The following is a 20,826-nucleotide window of genomic DNA, read 5'->3' on the forward strand; positions in this document are numbered from 1 at the left end:
CTTTCCCTTCTGCATGCTCCTTGGGCTCCTTGGAATTTCTCACCTCATTGCCTACACCCTCTTCCCATGAGAAAGGTAGCCATGCTCTACAACGATCCCCAGGATGCCACAGGACAAGCTCCAGCACTTACTAGATCCCTGATGTATACACAGGCTGCATGGCTTGGTAGAGCTTCAGAAAGGGCCGGCACACTGAAAGAAAGACACACACCAGGTAAAAATGGGATCAGAGTCTAGCCAAAAAAGAGAGGCAGGTGCAGAGAGATCAGAGACTGCATAGGCTGCCAGAGAGACTGGGGAAACAGCTCCCAGAGTTGCCCACATTCAGTGAGCATAAGGAGTCTCCCGCCCCTGCAGGAAATAAATTTGGTCCTATGAGCCACAGAAAGACAGCTTGACCTTTATCCAGATGCCTACTAGGGCACTAAATAGTGAGACCAGGAGGGCTCAAAATCCACTTTCTGCTCATTAGGTCCACTCTGGTCCTGATGACCAGGGGGACTGGAAGGCATAGATACACTTTAAAATGGAAGAAACAAAGTCAGGTGCAGTGGCACACACCTGTAATCCCTGCTACTCAGGAGGCTGAGAAAGGAGGAGTACAAGTTTGAGACCACCCTGAGCAACTTAGTGAGATCCAATCTCAAAAGAAAATTCAAAAGGGCTGGGCATGTAACTCAGTGATAGAACCATCGCCTAGATGCCCCAGATTTATCCTCAGCACTGCAAAAGGATGAAACTGCAACTATCTAAATCACATAAGGGAGAAGCAGACAGGATTCTGACACCAGCCATGTGCTGTGAGCACTTACATGGGACTGAGGAGGGGACAAGGTCTTGACCACCCACAGGCTATGGGTACCTGCATGGGACTAGGGACCAGGGCAAAAGGTCCTGATGCCAATCCTGTGCTAGGTGCTCTCTCTCTTGAAATCACTTTAAGGAGGAGGGATAAGATGGGATCCTGAAGCAGCTGGGAAATCTCTTTCATGCTGATTTCCCTCACCGCTGTGTGAGCCTGAGACCAAGCGTACAGCTGACCCACAGGACTGCTGGCCTAGGATGACACGGCATTCCAGATTGCTTGTACACAGGCACAGGAGTATTGGTTCCCTGTCCCTCTCCTAACCAACTGTTTCAAACAGTCTCCCAAAGTTGAAGCTTTGTCCACACGACAGAGCTGCTTCTACAACTAGGAAGCTGAGGGACAGATTCAGGATGTCGCAGAATCAGGGAGGGGGCCTGTTACCAAATCACGGGCTCCATGCCATGGAAATCTCTCACCTCCTCCAGTGTCGAAGTTAGGGGTGCCGTGCAGGATGACGAAATGCAGGAACAAGGGTGAGGCATTCATCTTCACTGACCCTGAGAGAAGCCCGCTGAGAAACTGCACGTACCTGCAAAGAACAGCGGATGAGACCCCACAGCAGCACTCTCAGCACTGCACAAGTCTCAGCAGGAGGAAACTGTCTCCTGAGACAATCAGAAGGTCCTGTCCTGCTGCACAACTCAAAGTGGTTATCTGCTGAAGCCTCAGAGGGTCACAGCCCTGGCGGCGGCTCCATTATCAATGCTAGGAACTGCCTACATGGCCTCTCGCTAAATAGCAGGGACAAAGAGGCACAAGCATCTCCCATGCCTGGGCACCGACACCTGGGAAGCCTCCTCACCCGTTCCCCAAACCCCGTCCCAGGTCAGGCCAGCATCTGGGGTCACATGATGCAGGCCCAGCAACTCATTCCCCCCATGACTTTCTGCTCCCACTCAGGAGGCCTGAGGAACAGCCAAGGTTCACTCTCACTTGTACATGGCACCTCCCACACCAACCGTAAGAGGTTCTTTGACCTCAGAAGTCCCTGAGCTACTCTTCCCCAAGAGTCTCCTCTTAGGTCCTCTCTTAGTGGCCCAGCTCCAAGGTAAAGACCACTTGGGACTACCATGGGCCTGGAAAATGTGACTTTTCCTGTCTGAATTCTAGGCTCAGCCCTGTGCACTCAGAGGGAAGTTTCTATACTAGGCGCGTGTGATCCACAGGGTCCTCATGAGACACGACAAGGCAGCAATGACCGGAACATGTGTTGGACCCTCCTCCAGCTCTGATGTTCCCTCGGCCTTGGGCCTCCCTCCCTGTGCCCTGCCTGACACTCCCTGATTCCCTGTGTACCTGGTAGCCCAGAGCTGCCCCTGCCCTGAGTTCCCTGACAGCAGTTCTAATGATGCACCTCATGCTATTTGAGGGTGGATAAATGAGGCACATTTGGCATCCAACAAACTGTCAATTAAGATGGGAGTCGTTCAGTGGTTGTAGGACTATGAGATAAGACCAGTAGTCCATCTGTCATTTGTCCCCTACTTTCTCTGTTCATCTAGTTTTAGTCACCTAAATTTTACATCCTGAGTCACCCTCTAGCACTGGGTAGCCCTGAGCACAAGTGACAGCTCTTCCCCAGGCCCTCCTGTGAGAGCCCCAGCCCAATGTATACAGTCCATGGGCTCCTGGCTATGGGTGTGGGCAGTTCTGCAATAACCACTCAGGTAAGCAGGTCCTTTACAGGCTGGACCTGCTTGGGCCTATTGTGCACCCAGACCTCAGAATAAAATTGGTACTTGTTTCACAATTTCATGGAAATGTGGAACATTCTGCAGCACCCAAGGGCTCCTGTTACCAACAGTGTGAGAAGCTGACTTTAGCTGAAGTCAGAGATGTCACCACTTTCTGCAGGGGACAAACAGCTGTCCTCCAGGAAGCTGAGATCGCTCCTTGCTCAGAAGCCATTAGCTCCTGTCCCACACTATGGGCAAAGCCTCCATTTCTACCCAACTGGGGTTATCGCTCATGTACAAAAGACCACAAAAAGTTTCTTCCTTCAGATGAGTAAGGTCAAGGTACGGCAGCAGAATACTGTTTCTCCACAAGCTCCCAAAGAAGGACACAGAGTCCAAGACCACAGTCCCACTGTTGACCATGGGGGAAAAGAAAGAAAACCACTTGCATCTGCCCCAGGACTCTGTCTCTGAAGCAGAGAGCCTGCCCTGCCTGAAATTGGCTCTCAACAGTCACCAGCTCTCCATCTCTGTCTATGAAGGGTCACTCAGCTCACAGCTTCACCAATCCAAAAAATAATCACAGTCAGCCTTCTGTGCCCATAAGTTCTATATCCACGAGTTCCACCAAACTTAAATCAAAAACTTTGGTAGGGAAAGAAATGCATCTGTATTGAACATGGACAGGTTTTTGTTTTGTTTTTTCATTATTCCCTAAAATATACAGTGTCAACCACTATTTACATAAACTTATTTACATTTATAAGTCTTCTAGATGTGATTTCAAGTAGACAGGAAGATGCACGTAAGTTTCATGTAAATACAAGATCTTTCTGTATAAGGAACTTGAGTATCTGCAAATTTTAGAATCATGAGGTTTCTGGAACCAATCCCCTGACGATACCAACGGATAACTATACTAATAATTTGAAGGTTCTGAGGGGTTCCTTATCTTTCTGCCAATGGCTTCTTTAGAAGTTGCTGTTGAGATTTTGGAGCTTGTCGGCCACAAATCCTAAGCTTATTATTCAATCTCAGAAGTGATTATTGTGAGCTTGAATTTGAATTGATTTCTTGGCCTTGGTCCTAAAATAGTCCACAAGGAACCCCTGTCCACAGGGTGTCTGTAGGACAATGAAGTCTCCCTGCTCCCATAAAGGCTGTCATTGCACATTCTTTGGTCTCAAACATCCCTCCAGATTTCTCTTACACATGCATTCAGTTGTTCACCAACTCAATAATTATTTGGTGAGCATCTTCTAATGCAGGCACTGAGCAACATATCAGAAAAAGATGGAGAATTAGGGGCAGTCCCCTGATCTTGGGTGCAAGGCATTAGGCTTGGAATGCAAAGCTGAAATCACATTTCATCAATTACAGATGCACAGCAGGCAGATGCACCAAAGCTGTGGGCATGTTAAAGCGAGAAGTATTCCCCTTCGCCACACTCTTTTAATGTTATTAAAAAATTGCTGGTTCAATAAATAATAAGAACAAAAAGGAGACAATAAGGAGGCCATGCCTCCCTGGTGTGTGCTAGACATCTTTTTGCATGGCTCACATCTTGTTAACACCCTATCTTCTGCGCAAGAGGTCATATAGATTCCCATTTTGGGAACTGCTCAGTGAAAAAATAATGCTTTATGGTTCAAAATAGAACAAGGGCTATTTAACTATAATACTAATAATATACCAGGTTTTTAACACAATTTGAATTCCTTGAGGGGCCTGTTGTTCAGACACAGCCAGGCTCCAACCCATAGTCCCACATGTAGCCCACATTCCTCCAACATTCCCCAGTCTGAGCAGAGACAGACCCAGGCCTTTGGAGACACCCACAACAGAAGGAGAAGGCGCCTCTGGCAGTCCCTGAAATTGTTCTCCATATCTCCTGACACAGCCCTTGGCTTCACCAGAGAAAACAGATGTGGAGGATCATGACTCACTTACAAAAGGTCGGGATACTACGATCCTGTCTCCAAGATAGAAAACAATTTTCAATTGCCTTGTTAATTCTTGGACAAATTGCCTACTATTTGCCTTAAAGTAAAACTGTGATGGAGATATGTGCTGGGCTCCACGGGTTGCCATCTGCCAAGGAAGTACATCTGGAAGAGGAAGATGGTGCTTCTCACTGCACACCCCACCCTGCTCAAGTTCCTCTTGACCTTAGCCAGGAGGGCAAGCATCAAAGGAGAAAGTCCTGCTCCACCATGGCCATTCCCCAGCATTTCCAGGAGCCATGCTGAGGACAGATAGGGGTGGTGGGCAATGTCAAAGAGAAATCCTCCCTGGCTTCAGGGAGCTGGTGCACAGGAGTTGGCACATGGTTGCTCAACCTTTGGCCTTTTTCCTATCAGTAAAATTCTACTAACATTCAACTATGTTCACTTACTTCCCTTTGTCTATGGTTGCATTTGTCTTAGAACAATGGTGATAGAGACCACGCAGCCTGGAAAGCATGAAGCATCCACCCTTTAGCCTGTTACAGAACAGGTTCACTGATCTCCCGTCTAGCAGGCAGAAACAAGTTCCAACATGATCATGGAAATTAGAACTCACTGGCTGCAGAACAGGAAGACCCCCACTGTGAGTGAGGAAAAGGGGATACTGGGTCTACCTCTCTCAAAGTAAACTGCAGTGTAGGGGCTCTCACCAGACCCAGAGGGTGGCTCATTTCCTCATTTCTGCCAGATCAAGCCCTTTCCTCATGTTCTTCTGCACAATTCAAGGGCACTGTTGAGGGGCAGATTAGAAGTCCTCTGCTTGCATTTGTCTAAAGGTAAAATCCTATTCATCTTTTCCCTCTGGGCTCCAGGATGGATACGTACCGTTTCTGGGAAGGCTGCATTAAAGCCGAAACTTTGTCATCATAAAACTTCTTCATTGCAAATCTGTCAAGGGCCTGGTCAGCACTAGGGAAGAAGAGAGAGAGAATTAACTAGGTGGAACTGCCAGTCACCATGAGGCTGAGTGGCCTGAGACATACATCCTGTGCCTGTTCAGGGCAACCACCTCCCACTGGGGGCTTTGTGCTTTTACTCCACCTGTGCACACTCGTGCCAAGCTTTTCTTCTTAGACTTCATTTCCCTGCAGGAATATGTTCAGCTCAAAGTGGGAACCACACCTGCAAGGTTTGAACTCCTACCTGAAATACAGGTACCTTATCTAAGGGTGTGACGCCTAGACGTGCCGTACACTCAGCTCAGCAGGAGAAGAACTGGCTAAGGCTCCTCAGCAAGCAGGTGGCTGACCCAGTCTCAGGACCACAAAGATATGAGGAGCAAGCCCAGAACATGTCAGAGCATACCCCTGTGAAGTTCCAAGAGGCAAGTGTGGGACACTCAGTTCAAAGTCACTTCTCAGAACAGGCTTGAGGAGGGTTGGGGACGAGGCAGCCCAGGATGGGCTGGAAAGGAGTCTGAGGCCTCAGGGTTGCATAAGGACATTTCTGAAGTGACTGCTGCAGGAGGGAAACTGCTTTCCAGCAACATGTCTGACATTCAACTCCAGCTCCAAAATGCCCACAAGTAGTATTCACAGAACCTTCTGGAAACCTCACAGCAGGGCACTCCTGGGTTTTCTGAAGTGACTTCATGATAAATCATGGAACATGATTGATTGAGACTTAACAGGTAAGCTAAAGGCTTCCTTGAAAATCTGACAAAAGTAAGGGCCTTCTCCTGAGAAAAATGTATATGTATCCCTCCAGAAAAAAAAATGATATATTCAGAAATTGTGGACAACTTAAAAACCCAGAAAAAAATATGCAATGAGATAGGCAGAAATACAAAGGAAAAATACTCAAAGTCAATGTTAATGTGATTGACTCCCATTGAATGTTGTATAATGAAGGGCTTGCTGCTTGTATTTATCTGAACAAGGGGCTAGGCTGGTGAGGTTTTCCCAAAACAGAAGGGCCCAATTAAGCACTGAATATTTTACACAGAGTAAATTTATCATTTAAGTTGAAACATGGAATTATATACCACTTACTGACTATTGAGCACATTTTTGTTTAATTAAATGTTGAGAATACATTTTGGTCAGTGTGTGTGGGGAGGGGGGTTATTTTTTGTTTTTTGTTTTTTGTTTGGTACTAGGGTTTGAACCAGGGGCACTTAACCACCAAGCCACATCCCCAGCCCTATTTATATTTATTACAGACAGGGTCTCACTAAGTTGCTTAAGACCTTGCTAAGTTGCTGAGGCTGGCTTTGAACTCACAATCCTCATGCCTCAGTCTCTCAAGTCACTGGGATTATAAGCGTGCACCACCACACCCGGCATGGCTGGTGTTTTTGTTCAATATTAATCGTATTATTACTTTTAATAATATCATTTCTGGCTTTCTTTTGAACTCATATTTTTATAGTGCTGATACGAGTGTTCTTTGCATCTTGAAGTTTCTTTCTTTCTTTTTTTTGTTGATGTTTCTGTTTTGTGCTATTTGCAGTTTTGTGATAAAGGCCTTAAACTGGTATACTCCTCTGATTAGTTCTAATACATAACCTAAGGGAGAACACTGCAGGAATGATACAAAATGTATAACATGAGGGTATTCATGCAAGCCCTTGAGGAAAGAATAAGCGGAAGCAACTTAAATTCTAAAGAAAAACGTCATGTAACCGGGACAGGTAAAACCAGCAAACACTTAAACACAGAAAATTATCTATAGAACACAGTACTGGACAGCTGCTCAAACAATACTGGGGCAGGTATTCAGGAAACAGTGTTAATATAGAAAAACAGTGACAGAAAGTGCTGTGGTGTCAGACCACTTAAATGGAAAGCACTTAATCCTGTTACTCCTCCTAAAAACAGCAGCATGAATGATAGCTCACACCTGAGTGTCAGTGCTGTTCCAAGCGTCTTGCAAGCAGTGACACATGGAATCCTCACAACACTCAGGAGATTCAGCTATAACCCCCTGTCCCCATGAAAATACTGAGGCTCAGAAAGGCTCACATGGACTCTCTGGAGAAGGCAGGGTTTTTAAGCAGAGACCCAGGAATGTGCTTTAAACAAGCAAAGCTTCCTCTCCATGCTTCCCCCAAGTGCAAGCACCCCCAACAGCATGCAGAACTTCAGTTCAGACAGAACTGCATTGTGGGGCAGAAAGGCTCAGGGTGGTCTCTGTCTAGAACCAGCAGGCTAAATTTGGTCTCTGACCAAATACCTCTGGTTTAACTGAGGGGTCGATGTGACACAGGAATCTCAATGTGTCTGGCACACGCACAAATGCTTATTCTCACCCAGAGGGGCTCTTATTTTCACTCAGGGGTTGGGTTTCCTCCCTGGCAGGCACCAGCTCCCCAATTTGTTTCCAGAGAAAACATTTTGAAAGTCAAATTTCACTCCTTCTCACTAGCAAGGAAAAGGTTCATTGGCTTCTATGAGTAGGCTTGTATTTCCTCAGCCTGGAATAGCTCAGGCTTCACAAGGTAGCCATTGAGAAGCAGGGTTGGTACAAATGCAAAATCCACAAGGAATGATATTTTCTTTTTCTTTTTCTTTTTTTTTTGCAGTGTTGGGGATCAAAACCCAGGGGCTTGCACATGCATATGCTCCACCAGTGAACTACACCCCCAACCCAAGAATGATACTGTCCAAACTGAATTTTAGTATACAAGGAGATCCTGGCATTTGAAAGCCTATCAGGGTACATAAACCATGGATGACCAATGCCTGAGACTAGATCAAAACTGAGATCCTTGTGACCATATAGTGTCTATTTAACTTCTAGCAGAGGGGACCCTGGTGGCTCCTTTAAAGTCCCCACAATTACTATCTCACCTGCTGGCCCAAACCAGCTTCCCACTCAGAGGCTGGACAAGCTGCCCCATGTCTCTGAGCCTCCATTTCTTCATCTGTGCAATGGGAACAGCAATAACTGCCTCACGGGTTAATTGGGAGGATTCAGGAAGAATAGTAAAACATTCAGTGTCCTTCCCAGAGGCCAAGTGTATGTAAAAAAAAAAAAAAAATGGTGCGGCTAGATTAGGTCTACCTTATTGCTAGATTAGGTCATACCTTATTTATAAGGTATGACCTAATCTAGCAAGAATTCTGCTCTTACTTTTAATAGCAATAATATTACCTCTTGTCTTTATTAGTAAATGACTGGGCTCATTCAGTTTTCATGCCTCCATGAAAGTCCTTGGCATCCATCATACACACCCTCAAATAGGAAAATGTCTTTTTCATTTTGTAGTGTAAATCCTTCTCTGGAAGCTGGGTTTTACACACAGATCACTATGGTACTGCGGACAGGAAATATGTCCAGGGTAACTCCATTAAAAGATCACCATCCACCCCTCATAGTCTCAGTGTCCAACACCCCATGATGATGAGCCCTCGTCTCCATCCTACCTGGCCGAGACGTTGGTGAAGTGCATGTAGGATGATATGACCACTCCGATGCGCCCTTTCCCGCCCTGCAGGAAACAAAACATGAACAAATGTTCTCTGGAAACCCGCAGCTTTCAGAAATGCAATTTGACAGAACGCTCGCTCACCAGAGTTCTCTGTCAGAACAGAATGACAGAGAACTTGCTTTAGAGGGTAGGCCAGCTTTGTTCCCTCTGCCTCCCTGTTAGGAGTAAGCCGCACTCAAGTGCAGCCTCCAGAGTAGGGAACCTGCAGGCAGGGAGCCCACAGCCAGAGCAAGTGTCAATCAGGGTGTCTGCAGAAGCCCTGCAGGGCAGACTTAGCCAGCAACAGACATTTCACCACCTCCCAATTAGGCTGGACAAAACTGTGCCAGGAACTGTAGAAATTAGCATGACTTAATTACCCCGTGAAACAGGAGTAAATGCCCGCTCACAGGCTGACAGCAACCAGGGCTGCACACAGGGCAAGATTGCAGATTCACCACCCTGGTGCCTGATACCACCCAAGCTCCCGGGCACCCCCACTTGGCCTTCCTCCTTACAGACAGAGGGACCCTTGTGCCAGGAAGCTGCTGTGATGGGAAAAGGATCCCTCAAATCATAACCACAGACAGACGCAGCCCAGTACACAAGTCAACATGACCAACAGCAACAGAAGGGGAAGCCATGAGGCAGGATGCACCCACCCACACACTGCACCTTCAAAAACACACCACCATAACCTACTTGCTAACAGCAGTTGGGAAATCACAGCTGGCCAGCTCTTTATCTCTTTTCCTACAAGCTATGAATGAGCTAAGAGTCCTTACATTTTTACACCAATGAAGAAAAAGTAAAAAAAAAAAAAAAAAAATGAGATTCTGAGGCATGCGAAAATTATATGATGTTAGAACATCAGTGTCTACCACTGAGTCTGAGGGGGACACAGCATGCATATTTCTTTAAAGAACCCTCCACCTACACTGCAGCATCAGGTTTGAGGAATTGCAGCAAGACCAGGCAGCCTACAAAGCCTAAAATACATACTACCTGGATCTTTTAAGAAGTTTGCAGAGCCATTTGGTATGCAGCTCCCTAACTCTATCCTCAAAAAGGAAAGAAAAATCCAAGTCAAACTTGCGATCAAGCAACAATCACATGCAAATGTCACCAGGATTATTCTTCTCTCTGTTCTGTGAAAGTTAAAGGCATTTCTGATAGATACTCAAAGCAGGAACTCGACAAATTCTTTGTTATTGAATCCTAGCATATAGAGTCATTAACTGTAAAGCTACTAACATGTTTTTTACATAAAATTACGTTTGAGGGCAGAAATTCATCTACAAGAAACAACACCTCAGCCAAAAGCAGGCACACAAGTTGTGACCATTACTGCTGATATCTTCTATCAGTCATTTTTGTAGGACTAATTATGGACACATAAAGTATATACTAAGAAATCTTAGGGAAGAGAGACAGCAAATATTAACTGTGAGGACTTCAATATCCCCACTTTCAATAATGGACAGATCATCCAGATGGAAAACCAATAACCAAATCAACCTGTGAAACATACAGAACAACAAACATGCAGATTGCACCATCTTCTCAAGAGAATGCAAAATATTTTCCAAGATAGAAGGCATGTTAGTTCACAAAACAAGTCTTAACAGATTTACGAAGACCGAAATCATATCAAATATCTGTTCTGACCACCATGGTATGAAACTTTAAATAAGTAACAGGAGGAATCTTGGAAAATTCACAAATATGTAGAAGTTAAACAACATGTTCCTGAAAAACTATTGGGTCAAAGAAGAAGTTAAAATATCTTGAGACAAACAAAAATGGAAGAAGCACACATACTAAAATTTATGGGACACAGCAAAAGCAATTTCAAGAGGAAGTTTAGAGCAATAAACTACCTCAAAACAAAAAAAGTTTTCAAACAGCCTAACATTATATGTCAGGAAATTAGGAAAATAAGAACTTAGCCCAAAGTTGATAGAAGGAAGGAACTAACAAAAATCTAAGCAGAACAAAAGAAGACTCAAAAAGCAATAGAAAACAGCAGCAAAACTAAGAGTTGGATATTTGAAATGACAAACAAAATTAGCAAACATTTAGATTAACTAAGATTAATAAATATAAGACCCAAATAAATAGAAATGAAGGAAAGAGGAACATATCACAACCAACAGCACAGAAATATAAAGGATCACAAGAGACTACAATAGATGATTCTATACTTACAATGAGATGGATAAACTAGAAGAAAAGCCTAGAAGCATACAACCTCTAAGACCAACTCATAAACAAACAAAAAATCTGAACAAAACTATAATAAACAGGGAGATTAAGACAAAAATAAAAAGCCTCCCATCAAAGATAAGCTCAGGGCCAGATGGTTTCATGGAAGAATTCTATTGAACATTTAAAGAAATAATCTCAACCCTAAAAATCGTCCAAAAACCTGAACATTTCCAAATTCATTTTCCTGGGCCAGGATTACCCTGATATGAAACCTTTCCTTGAAAAAGCCATATAACAAATATTTTAGGCTTCATGGACTTCATGGTCTTGGTGCAGATCCTCAAATCTCAACCACGATGTGGGTGGAAATAGCTATGATAAGCGTAAAGAAACGGGGGTTGGGCTGGGGATGTGGCTCAAGCGGTAGCGTGCTCGCCTGGCATGCGTGCAGCCCGGGTTCGATCCTCAGCACCACATACAAACAAAAATGTTGTGTCCGCCGAAAACTAAAAAAAAAAATAAAATAAATATTTAAAAATTCTCTCTCTCTCTCTCTCTCTCTCTCTCTCTCTCTCTCTAAAAAAGAAAGAAAGAAAGAAATGGGGGTAGCCAAAATCCACAAATGAAACCTGAACTTCATACAACTGTCACCTAAAAACACCTCTTAACTCACAGGTGGTAGGAAACCAGGTGGCAGTCAGAATCAGCTCATGGCGTTGGTTTTGTTTTATTTTCTGGCCATGCTGGGGATCAAATCCGGGGCTGCATGCACGCCTTGCAAGCGCTCTATCACCAAGCTACATTCCCAACCTCCAGCTTTTAGTGTAGGCAACAATCTCTTGGATTTGAACAAATTTGGCCTGATCGCAATAAAAGTCACAGAATTCTTGACTGCAGGAATTTGCTGTGAGTATTCTTCATCACGGACGTCAAACCTGAGGGTGTGATGTGAATAGAATCTCCCCAAAGAAGCCCAGCCTACCTGCTCAATCCACAATCGGGGGGCAGCTGAGAGGGGTGAGAAGGAACACACCCACAGAGTTCTACACTGCATCAAACAGGAGAGGGGGATGTGGCAGCCTGACCCCTCACTCAGCTCCTACCCAGGCTGAGACAGGCCCAGCTATGTGAGCCATTCCTGGCATGTGTGGAAGGACACAGATTCTGCAAAGCCGGCGGATTCTGGCCAATGTCAGCAGTTCCACCCCCGCAGCTATGATGATGATGAACTTTGGTTAACATGGACATCAGCAATTTCAAATTAAAAGAGGGCTTATCTCTCATGGCCCATTTTTGGAGTGATTCAGAAACAGTTTACATGACAACAGAGTAGTGCAAAGTAACAGTGCATCAGTTTGGAAAATCTTCAGTGTGTTCCTGATAAAAGTCCACTAACAGAGCTTTGAATTGCTTATGAAGAGGACACAATTTGGAGAAGTCTTGTGGTAATTTCCTCCCTGAGGATCTACAAACTTATTTCAAATTCATTAAAAAACTGAAGTCATCAACTGAAATGAAATGGAGGGCTAAGGGTACTGTATTTTTTAAACCCAGCAACACCAAAGACCCCAATCCTATGAAATCAAAAGCCAAACTCTGCAGGTTTAGTAATTCTTTCTTCCTTCCTTCCTTCTTCTTTCTTCCTCCTTCCTCTTCCTCTTCTTCCTTCCTTCTTTCCTCCTCTTCCTCTTCCCCTCCCTCTCCCCCTCCCCCCCTCTTCTTCTTCTTATTCTTCAGGACAAGTAAGAAGACCTAATGGCAAAGTCATGCAGAGCCTGTCCTACCAGCTGGAAGTTAATTATGGAAACATGGCTCAGCTACTTCTTGTGATCAGCACTGATCTCCTTAGGGTTTCTCCAACCACTGAAGCCCAGCTGGCCCCCCAGAGTATGTGGGAGATGGGGACACTCACCCTGCAGTGGATGACAACCACATGCTGGGGGTCACTGTTTAGCCAGGACTCCTGTGCCTTGCATATGGTACATATCTTGTCGAGGGGTGGTGCATGCAGCTCTGGCCAGCCCACATCCATGATCTGCAAAGAGAAAGAGCTGCCTTAGTTTCCAACTCCTGAAGCCTTCTGAGGTCATCTCATAATCACTTCTTTCATCTATTAATATAATTCATTCGAGAATGAATAACAATGCTGCACAGTCCTTTTTTTAAAAAGCAATGAGCATCATGGCCAGGTTCCTTTCCTGGAAAGAAGACAATGCATTGTCACCCACAGGCTTCTGCCAGGGGTTGATCTGCTCTTTTGCACCAAGGTGACAATTCTAGAAAGGCCTTTTGGAGGCACTAATGGTGCAGGGTTCTGTAGGGAGAGACTAAGGACCTCCAAGATCTAAAAGCAGGAGTCCCTGGTCCAAGCCACTGCTAAAATTCTTCCCTTAGATTAAAAACCAGAGTCAGGGGTGCATGGAGCATCACGGGGACAAAGGCTGATCCTATAGTCTTGGGACACAACAAACTCCCCCAAAGGCAGGAATGTGCCCATGAAAGAAAAATAAAGTCACCAATCCAGTCACTGTGCACAAGAGTTGAAGCTCTGAGCAAAGGACACACACTCCAAACCTAAAGCTCAAGGTGGCCACATGGTGGTGTTGCATTTCCTTGTATTTCCTTTTTTAAGAAGGAAGAAAGGCAGGGCTCCTAGGCTAAAAGTAAGTAGAATAGTTTGCAATGAATTGGATACTTCAGAAAACTGCCAAAGCAAGAAAAGTCACATACCCAGGCCAACCGTTCAGACATAACCACTATGACATTTTGATGAATTCCTTGGTCTCTACTATGTATATTTAGCACATTTAAGATACTATCATACATCGATTCTATATTTCACTTTTTGTTAACTTTTATTTAAATAAGTTTGTATCATGTTACTATCAGTTAAGGATCCCTCTGAAAATGCTTAGGGCCTAAATGTTTCAGATTTCAGAGTTTTCCAAATTTTAGACTACTTGAATACACATTAGCAGTTGAGTACCCCTAATCCCAAACCCAAAGTCTGAAATGCTCTGAAACCTGAAACTCTGGGGCACTAAGACAATGCTCAAAAATTGTTAGATTTTGGAATATTCAGATTTGGGGTTTGGGAATTAGGGAATGCTTTGGCTAGTAACTGTAAAATATTCCAATATATAATGTATATGCTTATACCTGTATGTATGTATATATAATACACTTGAACTTATACTTACATAGTCTTAATTTTTTTCCCTGAATCCTTGCTATTGAAAGAAATAGTTCATGGTTGTGACTTTAAAGAGGTGGAAAGAGGCCGGGGGGGGGGGGGGGGGGGGAAGATAGCAGAGAAACATCTTTGTAGTGATGGAAATATTCTGCATCCTGACTGTGGTAATTATACAAACCTACACACATGTGAAGGTGGCAGAAAAGTGTGTGTGCACATGGACACACACACAAAAGTGTGTGAAAAACTAGTGAAATGTGTTAGAGGTCTGGGCACTAAACCAATGTCACGTTCCTGGCACTGATACTTTCCTTCAGGTTGATAATCTTTGTCCAAAATGCATAGAGCTAGTTGTGTTTTAGATTTGTTTATTTTTTCAGATTTTAGTAAGCCTGAATGTGTAAAATAAGATACATTTATGTTTCATATACACCTAAGCAATATAGCCCAAATACAATTTTATACCATTATTTTAACAATTACAATTATTTTCAATAATTTTGCATATGAAAAAAAAAAGTTTCCTGAGGTTTCCATAGGCAGCATCAGGCCAGAGCTCAGAAAGTTAGACTGTGAAGCTCTTTGGATATCAGATTTTCAGAGTGAGGATGCTCAGTCTTTATTAGTTTCGCAAGATACCACCACTGGGTGAAGGGTACACAGGACCTCTCTGTATTTTTGTTACTACTTCCTAATAACCTATAATTATTTCAAACTAAAACTAACAATTTCAATTAAAAACTAACCAACAGGTACCCAACACCTCTCATCAAGTCCCATTCCATGAAAAGCAACAAATTACTTTTGCACCAGCAGAACAAGCATTACTTGGCATTTTACAAAACTCAGAATAGAAAGTATAAAGTTCATACCTTTGGGTTAAGCTTTGTAAGGTCATATCTCTTTTCTGAAAGGTTTAATACCTGCAAAGGAAAAGCTTTTAGATGAATCATCAATTCCAGAGACAAAAGCAGAAAACACAAGTGCACTTTACACAGTGCCTTTGAAGTATCAAAGATCGTCAAAAATTGAAAAGTACAGATGTGTATGTTGTCACGAACAAAACACAAAATAAGCAAGATAAGCACAGAATACCTGAATCCTTCTAAATCCTATGCTTTACTTAAACTAGCACTAGCACTAAAACAGGCAATTTACCATTTTATTTTTTAAAAAATTCTAATAGCCACAAAATACTTCAATATATAGAACATATACCAATATCTACATATAGACAGATATATAGCACAGCTTTCCTGGTCTTGCTCTGGACTGCAGCCTTGCTCAGGAGACAGGAGGCACTGTGGGGAGGGCGACTGCATTATGGGGCTGACCCAGGCATGAGAAGCACTGAGCTCTGGACCGGCCATGAGACTCCACCAAAAGTGCACTGAAAAATCAGAGCTATTTGTGGAATCTTGCTAAATACTCAAGTAAAGCAAAATGGTAAAAAGAATATTCCAGCAGAGAGGGGGCCTCAATAATAACTAAACACTCCTTTCACTTTGAAGATGAGGTCTGAGGGAAGCAGAGAGGAGGGGCCTGTCCAGGTCAACCCTCCCATATGGTAGGGGTCACTTTTGCAGTGATTTAGTTTGCATGGCTCATTCTTAACCCCCTCTTCAGGCACCTCCTGGTTCTACTCAGTGTTGGTTCCATCTCAGCCCTGTGAGAATCATCAGGGACACAGCTTCCCCTCCTTGGAAGGCCCATGACTTTACAGCATGATGAGACACATCACCACGGACATCCTTCATAAATGATTTGGTGAGTTCAGGAACTATTTTGTTTTAAAATCTAATCATCAGATGAATATGGATAAAGAGATGAACCCTGCCCTCTGGACCTTAACTTAGGGTCTGCACAATACCTAATACCTGTGATACACACATGTGAATCTTCAAGTTCTTCAAAAAGGTATTAATCTCATTGCAAGTAAGAGACACCCCCCGCCCCCGGCCAGTCTCCTTGGGGAGCTCTGCCCTGAAAAAGCCTCACACAGTGACAGGAGAAGAACGGATCCCAAATCCAGCCAACTGCCATCCAGGTCCTGGGCTTTTATATCTTCTCTTTGGGGAGGGGAGGTCTTTCTATGCTGGGGAGGAAGGAGAAACTACGGAAGAAAGGGCTTGGGCTAGCATGATCAGTCTGGGTTGCAGCTTACCAAGGAGGAAGCCAAGGTTCTACAGAGACCACGTCTGTGATAATAGAAGCAGCCTGGAGAGGGGAAGTCCTGACATGAGGTGCAGCCACCTTGGGGACTTGGATGCCCCTTCCTTGCCCTTTCCCTGTCCACTTCCCTGTCTGAGCAGGTCATAGCTAGGACAGAATTCAGGGGAGAAAGGCTGGGGGGGGCGGGGTATTAGAGAATCAAGTTGCTAGAAGGGATCCAGCCCATTCCTAGAGAGGAGATAGTTCTAGAAGCCGTGGGAAGGTGAGCCACACTGCTCTGAGTGGACAGAGGCAACGTCCTCTCTGTGGCATAAGTTCACCTCTTTAGCCCAAGCCTAGTCACAGGAGAAAACTGATAAGGGTGATCATAACCCGTTGCTGGCTACAGTAAGATTAGCTTTACAGTAAGTAGATAAGGCGGCAAGTTAAGAGAAGGTGCTCGCGGGCTGTAATTTAATCCCAATAGCGATTCCAACAGCAGAAGGAAGAGAGAGTCCACGTGGGCTAGCAACTCTGGGAACAGATAACAAGGGGCCATCAGAAGGAAGAAGATGGCTGAGAAGCTGTTCTTCCCAAATCTGGGCTCCCTCCACCAATATCAGGCATGGGTTTTGAAATCGAGTCATCTGCTAGCCCCAGGAAAGATCTTTTATGAACACCTGCCCTAACGCCTTCCTAGTACACTGGAGGAGAGCCACAAACAGCATTGCTTTTTGATATCAGGGATTGCTCATGGAACCAGCCAGAGAGGGCTGGCTGAGGGATGTCCTGTGGCACTGGGGAGCCGAATCACTAATGAGACAGCCCCCTCAGTGTGGGACAGAGGTGACGGCTGTCTGTTCAAGAGCCCATGACTGCTGCCTGTGTGGGAGATAACACTTCCCCAAAGCAAGCCACAGATGGGCAAAGTGCAGGACCACACTGCTGCACTGGCTGTGTGAGTCGGGCCCTGAGCCTGGTCCTCTGTCAAAAATGGGGGCACCTGTGAGCACCCGCTCCTCACATAGTGCCCACTGTAGGACCGGTGCCCACTCCTCTCTCCAACAACACACCATGGACACAGAAAACCCTGCCTGCTTACCAGGTAGTTGTCCCCATGCTTGGACTTGAGCATACGCGTGACCTCCTGCAGGTTGAGCAGATAAGACTCTTCGGAGCAGCCAGCAGGGAAGGACACGGCAATGATGCGCTCTGTGATGTAGGTAAGGTCCAGCTCATGACCATCCTCCATGGTGGGGCTTAGGGCTGCAAGCCTGTTGGGAGAGAAGAAGGAACAGTAAGCAAATGGGAAAAGGGAAAGAGGACCAACTCTCACCCTCTCGCGTTTCTGCAGGAGAACTGGAATAGCAGGCTATCCTGAGAATCTGACTATGCTACATCTCTGACACATTTCTCCACTCACAGGAGCATACGGGTTCTAAAATCCCCTGCAGGGCATGACTGAGTTGATAATTCCCTGCAGGGCACGACTGGGTTGATACAAGGTATTAGCAGGAAATAAGCAGAGAAGTTCAGAGCAACAGCACAGGGGCTTGTGGAGAAAGCATACTGGGCAATAGGGTGTGGGGACAGGCACCCGTGGAGCTTGGACAGACTGGATCCTTGGAGAGAGAGAGCCTCAAACCTCCTGTGAGACATCAGGGCCAGCACAAGGCAGCTAGAAGAAGAGCATTTCAGTCAGCAAGGATGGTACGGGCAGCAGCCGGGGCTGTCAACAGCAGTAAGCAGCCCCTATCTGCCTGAAGATATATGGCCAGAGAAGAGGCTAGTGAGGTGGATGGGCTAGATCATGGAGGTTGTGATGAGCCAGGGAGGGGAGGGACCAAGCCGGACCATCATGAGAGAAGATCCAAGGAGGAGTTTTAGTAGTCACATAATCAAAGTGTTTTCCTCTATTACATAGAAGTTCCTTGGCTTCTATTAGACTGGGTATCTGTTCTATTTAGATTCTGCTAGGACCCAGGGGGTTACCTGTGTGCAGAGTACAGGTAGCTGAGACAGGTGTCCAGGTATGATGAAAACAAGTGGAGGAGAAAGGTGCACAGAAATAGCAAAGTAATATCCAGCAAGCTGGACTTGAGGACATGGGCAGGGTTGGCTGTGTAAGGACCCAGGAGCCCAAGATGACTCTAGAGACAAGGGCTTCCTGATGCACAGCTTCACCATAATCCCACAGGTCCACAGGGAGGCCCTGAGTCCCTCATTCATGAAGGGCCCCTAATGACTTAAGGACTGAGGGTGGTGCCCAGGAGAGGTGGCACTGGGTCAAACCCAAGAAGTGACACTAGGATATGAAACCACAGTAGGGTCACAGTGTGTCATGGGAAATGTGTTCTGGTCACAGAGAGGTTCCCACCAGTATCGCATTGTTACTGCTGCTGTTATTTCTTTCCCACTCCTGCTACATGTCTCTGTTTCTCCCCTCCCCTCTTCTTTCTGAAAAATTCAAAAACAAAAAACTTGTTTCGCAAGCCTTCACAGATCACCCAACTTTATAATTATCAACACAGGGCCTGGCAAGGGCCAGCCACTGACTGACAATATCCCAGGGGCGTCTTCCACCACTTATTGTCCTGTAGCAGTCTCAGATATTAATTTCCCTTAAAAATCCTGTAGTAATAATTGCTAAGAGAGAAGAGCACTCTTTCATTAAAATGCAATGCCATTATCACACCTAAAAAAAAGACAGCATAACATCAAATATCCAAAATCATAAATTTGTTCTTTATAGCTGATGTGTGCAAATTGGTGCCCAAACACTTCTCAAGAGCTTTTTAGTTTTCTCTACCTTATTCATCTGATATAGATGCTAAATGTCTGGATTATTTTTAAAAATCAAATCTGATTTTCTTGAACTCTGATTTTTGAAACAAACAAACAAAAAAAAAATGATGTGCCTCCTGGGGCCATCAGGATTTACAGAGAGGGATTTTTCCTAAGGCTTTGTGAATCACTGGCCAGTGGTAGCATTGGGGCACCTACTTGAAAGGAGCTGTCCTTCAGTGCATTCTAATCAACTCTGGAACCCACGGTAGGAGTTAAGCTATGTGCAGTCAGGTCACAGCAATCACATTCTCTATTGGAAAACAATCATAGTCCAAGAGCAAGCCTGAGACCCCAAGCTACTAGGGAGGCTAAAGCAGGAGGATGGCGAGTTCGAGGCTAGCCTGGGCCAGCCTGTCTCAAAATAAAAAAATAAAAGGACTGAAAATGTGGCTGAGTGGTAGAGCACTTCTGAGTAAATCCTTAATATTGGAAAGGAAAAGAAAGACGATCTTGATATTTCCACAATCCAAGCTCCTCAGACCAGAGATCACATTCAGAAAACAGGCATAAAACCTGATGTGTATCACCTTGATTATTATTTTTTAAAAAACTGAAAAAGAAATTAAGACTAATACAGATAACATCAAGTCCAAGTCTCCCCTCTGAAGATGAATCCACCCCCAGAGACACAGGAGGGTTACCCAGGGGACACTCACCGCAAAGGCTTATCACAGCACAGAGAAGACGACGGAGTGGAGCTCCCCGGAGCCTGCAAATAACAAGACATGAATCATTTTGATGTTTCCTTCCCCACCAGCCCACATGGCACTTACACCACTGAGAAGGGACAATGACAGCTGTCCTACAGTTTAATCATCAATGGTAAGTCAAACATTGACACTATTGCCTTAGCACCTGCAGGAAAAGGTCACTATCCTATTAGGGTTCTTCAGGCCACACAGTGACGTGTTTCCATGAACTGGCAGCAGGACAGGGCTTGCACAGCGGGACAGAGACTACCCTCCAGCCAGGGCAGGTCAGGCAGAAACCAGTTTTGCTCTCCTGGGCAGGAGGTGACCAATCAACTGCAGCCATTTCTTCTATTGGCAATGTTGTTTACTTCAAAGAATCAATTAATGAAGGACTTTTGGGAGCTCTCGATTACATTTATTCTTTTTTAATGTGCCCATCCTACAGAGAGAAAAGCTGCAGGTTATGGTCACTGTACAATTTCCAGCATGCATGAGCCAGGGGTGTATTATACACTGAGGTCAGGAGTCTGGGGCTCAGAGAAGTAGAGGTCACATCAAAGATTATACGAGTAGATGAAGAAGGGCAGACACTGCACATCGCTCTGGAATACTCTTCCCGTCACAAGCCAGGTGACAATTCAGTAAGGGAGCACACGGCCTGTCTCACAGACACAGGCTTTTAATCACCTCTCTGTATCCCACTGACACTGGTCAAGAGACACCTCAGATACCCCTAACTTACACCTGGTACTCCTCAGTCAGTGTAGTGAGCAG

At 44.9% G+C, this 20,826-nt stretch overlaps 1 protein-coding gene across 3 annotated transcripts in view; it reads right to left on the reverse strand.

The window, feature by feature from the left end:
• The window catches only part of Tns3 (tensin 3), a 266,434-nt gene that overhangs the window by 123,604 nt on the left and 122,004 nt on the right, over positions 1 to 20,826 (reverse strand). For all 3 annotated transcript variants that reach the window (XM_071614592.1, XM_027938365.2, XM_071614583.1), the window contains exons 5-12: positions 20,017 to 20,069; positions 17,616 to 17,787; positions 15,235 to 15,285; positions 13,082 to 13,204; positions 8,918 to 8,982; positions 5,376 to 5,459; positions 1,285 to 1,397; positions 132 to 192 (exon numbers count right to left, since the gene is read on the reverse strand). In XM_071614592.1, coding sequence (XP_071470693.1) covers positions 132 to 192; positions 1,285 to 1,397; positions 5,376 to 5,459; positions 8,918 to 8,982; positions 13,082 to 13,204; positions 15,235 to 15,285; positions 17,616 to 17,765 — 647 coding nt within the window. In that variant the 5' untranslated portion in view covers positions 17,766 to 17,787; positions 20,017 to 20,069. The remainder of the gene's footprint in view (positions 1 to 131; positions 193 to 1,284; positions 1,398 to 5,375; positions 5,460 to 8,917; positions 8,983 to 13,081; positions 13,205 to 15,234; positions 15,286 to 17,615; positions 17,788 to 20,016; positions 20,070 to 20,826) is intronic.

This window comes from Marmota flaviventris, chromosome 1 (genome assembly GCF_047511675.1).
Source record: "Marmota flaviventris isolate mMarFla1 chromosome 1, mMarFla1.hap1, whole genome shotgun sequence".
Classification (NCBI taxonomy): Eukaryota; Metazoa; Chordata; class Mammalia; order Rodentia; family Sciuridae; genus Marmota; species Marmota flaviventris.